Raw genomic sequence first — 9,640 nt, 5'->3', positions numbered from 1 at the left:
TAGCAAGTTGGAGAAAAAACATAAAGAAAAGTCAATAGGTAGGAACTTTATAACTGACCAGAAATTGGTAGCAAATTATACTTCATCTGAATATTTTATAATGCTATGTATGATACTAGAGTCATTTTCCAAAAAAAAAAGTAGGCATTATATTTCATAGTGAGATGAAAAAGTTGTGTTTAATTTACTAAATACAAGTGGACAGTTGATTATTCCTGAGACGCTGTTTTAGAAGACATTGTCTTGGCGAGAGAAACCAGCCTAGAATTTGTGGAATATTTCTTATAATTGTTAGTGCTGAAAACATATTGGGAGAAAACCATTCTTGTTGTTCCATCAGCCTGTATCTCTCTGCTCAACTCCAGGAGGAATTTAATTTTGTCTGACCCGCAGGGACAGGAAGGAGCCAGGTGGCAAGAGCGTTGAAACCGCTGGAGCTGGCCTTTCAGGAACACTAACAATGCTGTCTACAGAAAACTACTTGTAAATGGCTTTCAAAGCCCTAGAGTTTGTTTAGAGGAAGTCTTGCTGACATTGACAGATTTCTCCTCCTCTGACAGTTCACAGGAAAGGGTGTAGGGTAAAGAAGTAAATGATTCATTCAGAACATCTGATGGGCTCAAGTACTTCTGCTCTCATCTGCTGCTTGTGGCTGGGCACGAGCTGCCCCATCTGGGATGAGGTCATCTTGTTGGGGTGCACAAAGGATTCTGGGGGAATACCCATCTATACTGCAGCTATTCATAACATTCATTCCTCCTGGCCCCTCATGGGTAACAATGAACCTTCTCAGAATTACATGTGCTCACTGTGGAGCCAGGGTTTAGACTCCTTTCAATGGAACCCCCCTGAGGCACACAATGCATTTATTATAACCTCCTGGACCTAAGAAGGGCCTGGGAACAGCTTGGAGAGGCCAATAATTAAGCACATTTAATAATAAACACACAGACTTCTTAGGTACTGTGAGAAGTAGAAATAAACCCTTCATCTTCTCACTCTCCAAGTCCCACCCCCACCATCCTTCCCCCTTTTTACAAATAAGAAAAGCCAGGGGTTACACATTATAGTATTTGAAAAAAAAAAATGCAAAGGATGTCTGGTCAGTGGGGAAGGGGAAACTAAATTACTTGAGAACATTCTTTCCATGTGTTTTTTAAAAATGGCTTCTGCTTACTCAGGTAGGTAGTTAGTTATGCATGGTGACGATTTGTTAAAAGGCTGTTCCTTTAATCAGCCACTCTGGATTCAATGTCTAAAGGCTTCCGGGGCAGTGGTCCTCAGGCGTGGGCACCTCGAGGGGCCACGTGGACAGGCACCCTCAGCTCTCTGCAGGGTCCAGGAAGGAGAGGTCAGAAGTGCCCCCAGTCATACCCAGCTCCTTGGCCCTCACTTTTCTGCGCTTCTGAGTATAAGATGGGAGAGGAAGACTTCACTACAGAATGCGGTCAGTTTACAAGAACAGAAAGAGCACTGGGAGAAAAGAGAAAAAGGCAACAAGAACTCAATATCTAGGTTTTAAGTGTGATGTGGGGCGAGGGGCACAGCCCAAGCACAGCCCTAGCACAGCCACTAAAGCATTTGGAGTTTGAATTCCAGCTCTGTCTCCGCCTGTGCAAGCTGGGCTATTTGTTTGAATTTTGCAAAGTCTTAGTCTCTTTTTCTGTAAAATCAACATGCTAATTGACTTAAATAATTAAGTCAATCGCATAGTATCAGAGATCTTGGGAAAGTGACTTAGTTCTGAGTCTTGGTTTATCTATAAGGTCAAAAATACCTATTGTACGTGCACTGTTGTGAGGATGGAGTGGAAGATTGTGTGATGACACAGCTTATCACCTGGCTAGGAGCTCTGGTAGCATAGTGCCTAAGGCACTTGACTGCTAACCAGAAGGCTGGCGGTTCAAAACCACCAGCCACTCCTCGGAAGGAAGGTTGGGCTATCTACTTCTGTAGTGATACCACCTCGGAAACCCAAGGAGGGGTCGCTATGAGTAGGGTCTGACTCCACGACACAAAACAACAACAACAACAAGGAGTTCTGGTGGTGCAGTGGCTTAGCACTTATCTGCCAACCGAAAAGTTGGCTGTGTGAATCCACCCAACAGCTCTCCATGGGAGAGAGACCTGGTGATCTGCTCCTGTAAAGATTACATCCAAGAGAACCTTACGGTGCAATGCAACTCTGTCACATGGAGTTGCCATGAGCTGAAAATCAACTTGATGGCACCCAAGTTGACTGCTGTTGTTAATAATAATATTATTATCACTGTAGTTACATTTTTAAAGGTATTTAAACCAAGTGCTGTCAAGTTGATTTTGATTCACAGTGACCTTATGGGACAGAGTAGAACTGCCCCATAAGGTTTCCAAGGCTGCAATCTTTATGGAAGTTGACTGACTCGTCTTTCTCCCTTGAAGCGGCTGGTGGGTTCAAACTGCTGACCTTTCGGTTAGAAACTGAGCATTTAACCACTGTTCCACCAGGGCTTCTTTTAAAGATACTTCTTGTTGTTGCTGTTGTTGTTTTTATGTGCTGTCGAGTTGGATCCCACTCATAGAGACCCCTCCCCTTGGGTTTCCAAGGTGGTATCACTATGGAAGGAGCTCTGGTAGCATAGTACCTAAGGCACTTGACTGTTAACCAGAAGGCTGGTGGTTCAAACCTGCCAGCCACTCCTCGGAAAGAAGGCTAGGCAATCTACTTCTGTAGTGATACTGCCTCAGCAACCCAAGGAGGGTTGCTATGAGTCAGGTCCGACTCAATGGCACATAACAACAACAACATTAGTATGGAAGTAGATCAATCTACCTTCTGAGGAGTGGTTGGTGGGTTTGAACCACTAGCCTTCTGGTTAGCAGTCAAGTGCCTTACTGGATTGAAATTGCTTGCATCACTGGACAAGTCTATATGCATAGCAAGCATTGGCTAGAAAAACATGACAAGCCATGTGAACTCTCTGATAACACTACATTAGTAACTGATTGCTTTGATTATTTGATAGTTAATGATAGGGAGACGGGGTGGTGGGGCCAATGGGTGTTATTGTTTCTTCTGTCCTATAATTAATTAAAAAGACATTATGAATCTGTGCAATTTCAACACGTATGGGTGAATGAGGTAACATTACTCACAAGACTAGTTTTCCCAGCGCCTCATAAGAATGCACACACACACTGGTGCACCAGTCTGTCGACTTTGCCATCCATGACGAAGAAGAGCGTTTTATTACATGCTTAGAAGAGGTTGACTCCGCTGAAGCATTTGATTTTAAACAAAGTGACACTGAGTCTTTTGATAAATAAAAGACAGCCAATTGGGTGGGAATAAGGTATGCTGGGAAAGAAAAAGAATGAGGCTTGGAAAAAAATGTATTTTTGACAGCTAAGGAGTATCCAATTACCATTCAGTTCAAACATACTGTCTTGTTTTTACTTTGCACTAATTAATTTTTATGTCAATACTCTCAGTGACTATTTTTTTTTCTTGTAAGCAATTGTTGCTTTGAGTATTACATCATGGATACCAAAATGGAATAATGTAAACTTCTAGAAGATCTGGAAGAAGAAATAGGGAGACAAGACACCCGTTATCCTCCCACCCTGGCAGCATGGAGAACTGGCTTTTTATGAGAGGGAACCCAATCGATGGCAGTGGGTTTTGGTTTAAAAAGTCATGTGGGGAGGTAAACTAAGGATCCTTTGATTCCTTTTGGTTTTGGCCAAGAAAATGGAATTATCGAGAACACCCAACCTTTTATAAAATACTGCTGCTAGAAGGCTGTCAGAGGGTTAAATACCATATAGTCATTATTTTCTGAGCAGTACAGAGTGGGGGAGAAAATAAAAACAACTATCGGACAGGAGCAGTTTGGGGGAGGTTTGCACAGACTTGTATGTGAATGTTAAAATGTGGCCCCAAAGGCTTTATTTGATGGGGCCACTTCTGTTTTCCCAGATGACCAGTAAGCCAAAAGCAAGGTCTTTTCTGTGCCTGGGTTTCTAGAAACAGACCCAGCACCATAGTTCTTAAACTACCTTCCTTTAACCCTGACGTTTTATAGAATGCAGGTCAACCCACTTCCTCTACTGCCTTCGAAATCAAGGTTCCCCTCTGGCTGCTTTTCTGAATTCTGATTACTGAGCAAGTTAAGCTTTAGCTGACCCAGGAGTGGCAGAATCATCTGATAGTCGCTGCATGGGCCCAGTGTCCAGAGGTCTTCTTTCCTTCAGAGTGCTCTATTCATATCTTATTTCAGATACTGGGGTCACTGGGGGCAAGGAAGGGCACTTCTTAAACACTTGACAACATGGTGGAGGTGAAGATCTGTTGCAAAATCTGAGGGATGTCCTTGGTATCCATGGCAATGAAAGACCGGCCTGCTGGTAAAGTTCTCTGAAGCCTGCCAGGATGGAAAGGGAAAGAAAATTACCATTGCAAATTGAGGCTCCCCATCCTTGCCCTGCCCCTGCAAACCACAGGGTCCAAATGGTTTCTTAGGAAAGGAAGTTTTTACTTTCTAATACCTTGCTGGTTGCCTGCAATTCAATTGGCTGTCACTAGGCAATGAAAGCCTTGGAAGAACAACTGGGAGGGACGCAGTGAACTGAAAGAAGGATCTTTTCAGCCAATGTTGGTTAGTGTGAAAAGATTTTTCTCCCTTTTATGAATGTCATTTCCTGGTATTTTGTATTCTCTGGGCAGAACAGAGCCTCAGGGACCAATGTGGGATTAGCTCACCTGGGTCCAGTGAACGTGTTGGCCTCACACTGCACTTCTAAGCTCTTTTCCTTCCTTAGAAAAGAGGCTTTCAAAATCGTTGCCCGCCAAACCCCAAGTGGTTCTTGCTCTCTTAGTCTTTTTTTTCCACATTACGCAATGTGAAATGCAATCTGTATTATCCAATTGCTGCTTCTATGACACTGAGGTTAGATAGGCTTATGGTAATTTTTTAAATGTCAATTTATCCTTTTGAACAAAGGGCCATTTTTGAAGGCAATGAATCTACAAGACACAGTTCTATCTAAAAGAAGGCCTCCTTTCATTGTGCCAACAAAGTTTGGTTTTGAAATGACATTTAATAAAAGTCCACCATCCTGTGTCGTATCATACATTTGGCATGGCCAGTAGACCAGCTAATTCGGCAACGTATCTTCTGCCAGTGGATGTTGGACCATTTCCCTAGGAAACCACAAGGGTATTATTGTGCTTTCTTAAGTATTCAAACAGGATCTGTTCACTAGAAAGACAAAATAGTCATTTCAGCTCCACCAGCGTTCACTGAGCTTGGACTGAGCTGGTGTTGAGGATCTGGACACAGAAGGTTTGGTTTGAGTTTTCAAGGACACCAAGGTTCCAGAAGAGGCTAACATGTGAAACTGAGACAAATGTAGAGATTGTTTGCAAAAAAAGCTCCTGTAAGTACATGATAGGAAGTCTAGTCTCAACCTTACTCTGCAACCCTATAGCAAGTGGGAAGGCATAGTTAGCATTTTAGAGACTAAAGCTGGTCCTGGTCTGTTTATAGGACTAGACTTCAACTCGATGGCAGTCGGTCTACCACAGGGAGTGACAGGTAAAAGAGATGAAAAGGTTTCTGGTCCTCTGTGGTTCAGGCAGGGAACTTTTTTCAGAAGAGATAAGACTTTCACTTATGCTTTCTGATTCTCACAGGTATCTTAAGCAGAGAAAAACCATGAGCTCTTTGTTTGTAATCCCAAACGATAAACGTCAGTGAGTTTGAGCAAAGAAAGTATTTCCAGATCTCTCTTTTTAGGTCATCCACAGTGGTATTTATTGTCTGACCATAAATTTCTCCACTGAAGAGTATTTACAGTGTAGGTCTTGTAATATATACTCTCTTACATGGTCTCCAAGTGTTAAGTGTTTCACCTGGGTTAGCTGTGTCTCCCAAAAAGAAAGGACACACACACACACACACACACACACAATCTATTATTATAATAGTAGATGTTTGTTACTCGAGTATGATTTGAACATGAACTGATTAGAAATGAGTTTGGGAACTTGATATAAAGTACCAAGTATATAAAATACTATAATTTATTAGTGGACAAACCAACTTACTGTTCTATTACTGGTTTAAATATAAATGAAAAATAATTAATTTAAAATTATTACTGCTTGTCCAACTATAAGCTAGAACATCATATCCTTTCAACCTGAGGGAGTGACTAGGGTTTCTGTTTTACCTCCATTTCCCTAATGGCCCTCACCATGCCAAGCCCTTGAAATGTCATGTCAGGTACTCAAGTATCTGTATTCTATCACATTCTGAAATGACACTTACCTGGTTGCTTGATCACCTAAGGATCCAATAAAAATGGCAAAAGCATTGACTTGCGGGTTGCTTGTCAGGATCTGGGCAAACTTCTCAGGATGTATTCCATATCGTGACAGGTTTGCATCACTCAAGACTATGACAAAGTACTCGTCGGCTTCTTCTTTAGCAATTTCCTGGATGGCGTGTTTTGTCCCCTCTAACGTATGGTCCCCACTCATGCAGAACTGAGCATGGGCGTACATTGTCTGGGGGCAAGAGCACAAAAGTGTGTGCACAAAAGCCACAGCTGAGAAACTTCTTTTCAGGAAACATGACAATTTTTCTACTGACTATGAGAATGCACAAATACCAATGTCACACATGAATGAAAGTATCTGAGTGAGTTCTATTTAATTTGCACATCAGAGTGACAACAGCACCTGGTGATACTTGTATTTGGTATAGACTTTCATGAGAAACAGTTAGCATTTCTCAACTATCCCTGTTGGCACTTACTTTTCAATTTAAGCTGCCATTTAGTGTGAGAAAATATAAAACTTGGTATCACTAATGGAGGATGAAGATGGTACAGGAGGAAAATAAGGACTAAAGTTGAATTTCCAATAAACAGGACAATATTATTAAACATATTCACATCAATAGCAGTGGGGAAGATTTACTTAAATGATGGTGTGTTTGTTTCTGTTGCAGACCTAAGCCTAAGAAATTCAATTTATCATTGGAAAATACTGAGAAACACATAGAATTGGGGTTAGAGAATCCTCAAAGGAATCATTCTTTTTCTTCTTTTGAAATATCTATAGGCTGAAAAGAACTGTATAGGACATAACAAAAACAAACCCACTGCTATTGAGTTGATTCTGACTCATAGCGACCCCCATTGGGTTTCCAAGGCAGTAAGTCTTAATGGAAGTAGATTGCCCTGTCTTCCTTCTGTAGAATGGCTGGTAGGTTTTTGAACTGCCAACCTTCTGGTTAGCAGTCAAGTGCCTTAGGCACTACACCACCAGAGCTCCTTTATAGTACATAGGAGAGGACCCAAATTGTAGAATATGGATAACATATTGACTATCCAGAAAACATGTGGGGAACAAAGTTTACATTTTGTATAGGAGAGAGAAGGATTTTAGACATGAATGGCTGTTTTCTCATTTTAGGCATGATGGGAGCCTAAAGGTTTGCAAAACAGAAACTCCTGCATCTGCTGTTTCTTCAGTGAATCTTTTTAGTGCCTAGGAGATAATTTATCTAATCTGATAGATTTTTTCAGAATACAGAGATAATTGAGTGAATTTACCTTGAGAATTTCTAGTCTTTGTTTGTTGTCCTTGGGGATTTTGTTCATTGGAACCAGGTTAATGTTGTAGCCATCTCCAGAGTGTCCAACGATGTCATACTACAGGCAAGAGAATCAGAGTTAGATTCCCCTAAAGAACTGTCATGGGATCAATAAATCTCCAACCATCTGGGCTGTTTTTGCTCAAAGGTGCCCAACATATGACCATAGAGAAGTGCAGAGAGACAAATGTTTGCCTTATTACCAAGGCAAACACATTTTAGGTTCATTCACTTCTGATTCCTCCTCTTCTGTGACCTCTGCATTCCAGTAGAAGGTTGCAAGTGTGATGAGGGCTTCATGGGCTGCCAAAACTTCCATTCTTATCATTCAGTAGATATTTTCTATTTTATAAATTATATATCCATACATAGGGGTAGGCAGATTCCTGTCCCCTGGTGTACACCTTCTATATAATCCCCCCACCTTAGGTGTGAGCAAGCCCTGTAAATATGATAGGACATCACTCATGTGATTATTTACCTTATGGAGCAAAAACGATTTTGAAGATGTAAAGTTACTAATCAGTTGACTTTGGGTTATTCAAAAGGGAGATTATCTGGGTGAACCTAACCTAACCACATAAGCCCTTGGAAAGTAGGGAGAATTTTTCACGCTGGTAATAGAAAAGAAAGACAGATTTGAAGTGTGACAGGGCTTTAACATGAGAGAGGCTGCTCATGGCTGAGATGGAGTGGGCCATAGGGCAAGGACTTGAGAGTAGCCTCTAGGATCTGAGGTGACACCTGGCCAAGCCAACAAGGAAATAGGTATCTCAGTCCTACAACCACAAAAAACTGAATTCTGCCAACAACCTGGATAAGGCTGGAAGCAGATTTGCCCCCAGACCCTCAAGTAAGAACTTAGCTCAGCCAACATCCTGATTTTGACCTTGCAAGGCCCTAAGCAGGGCATACAATTGAGTCTGCCCAGGCTTTTGACCTACAGTACTATGCAGTGGCATCACCAGGGTTGGTGTCACCCAGTGCAGTAATCATGGTGTCACACCCCACCCCCACCATGGGCTTCCTCCTATACCAGACCACACAGAATCCTTAGCAACACTTATTATCAACTGTAATCATAGAATAATATGTGATAGAGTTGTAAATTACTTAAATGTAATATTTCTTATACTGTACAAATACTAACAAAATTGTTTTGTAAAATCTTTCTACACTGAAGTACATTATTAGTTACATTATTAGTAACTGAGCAGAAACCTTGTTTTGCTTTTTTTCCTTTTCCTTTAATCACTATTTCATTCTCAAAAGAGTTATTGATATTGGTTCATAGATACCAATTACCACAATATTGTAACTAAAACACCAGAAAATCTGACAAAATCAGACTATAAAAACACCAGGAGCAATGAAAACAACAGCACGTGCTTACAGCTCCTTCAGATGAAACCATGTGATGTGAAGCTTCCTTGTAATTGTGTAATAATGACAGCTCTGACCTAAGCATATTACTCACTGCTGTTGAGCCAGATCCAACTCGTAGTGACCCCTCCTTGGGTGTCCAAGGCAATATCACTGTGGAAGTAGATTGCCCAACCTTCCTTCGGAGGAGTGGCTGGTGGGTTTGAACCGCCAGACTTCTGGTTAGCAGTCAGATGCCTCAGGCACTATGCCACCAGAGCTCCCAACTCCAGGGATATCTCTGCTGGAGCACTGCACAGAAATTCTATAGCCAGTCGTTTTGGTCTTACTCCATCTGACAGTGTCACCCAGTGTGGTCTGCACCCCCCCATTCCCAGTGTTGCCAGTGGAACTATGAGCTAATTAATGGGGATTGTTTTAAGCTACTATGTTTGTGGTCATTTCTTATGTAGGAATAGACATCTCCAACTCTTTGGACTGTTTTTGGTCAGAGTTACTCAATATATAGCCAAAGAGAAGTGCAGACAGATGGAGGTATATTTCTTAACAAAGGCAAATAAATTTCAGGCTCATTCACTTCCCATCTATTCTCTTCTCCAATTAGGTGAAAAAAA

At 41.5% G+C, this 9,640-nt stretch overlaps 1 protein-coding gene across 1 annotated transcript in view; it reads right to left on the bottom strand.

Moving 5' to 3' along the window:
• Window positions 1–4,294: 4,294 nt before the first annotated feature.
• Window positions 4,295–9,640, bottom strand: part of VWA8 (von Willebrand factor A domain containing 8) — a 751,729-nt gene continuing 746,383 nt past the window's right edge. Inside the window, exons 43-45 of the mRNA XM_007948177.1 lie at window positions 7,603–7,701; window positions 6,312–6,550; window positions 4,295–4,403 (exon numbers count right to left, since the gene is read on the bottom strand). Coding sequence (XP_007946368.1) covers window positions 4,295–4,403; window positions 6,312–6,550; window positions 7,603–7,701 — 447 coding nt within the window. The remainder of the gene's footprint in view (window positions 4,404–6,311; window positions 6,551–7,602; window positions 7,702–9,640) is intronic.

The sequence above is a fragment of the Orycteropus afer genome, unplaced genomic scaffold (assembly GCF_000298275.1).
Source record: "Orycteropus afer afer isolate SDZICR_OR568_19922 unplaced genomic scaffold, OryAfe1.0 scaffold00207, whole genome shotgun sequence".
Lineage (NCBI taxonomy): Eukaryota > Metazoa > Chordata > Mammalia > Tubulidentata > Orycteropodidae > Orycteropus > Orycteropus afer.
The sequence above is the reverse complement of the archived record's forward strand: the minus strand, read 5'-3'. Positions and strand labels throughout refer to the sequence as shown.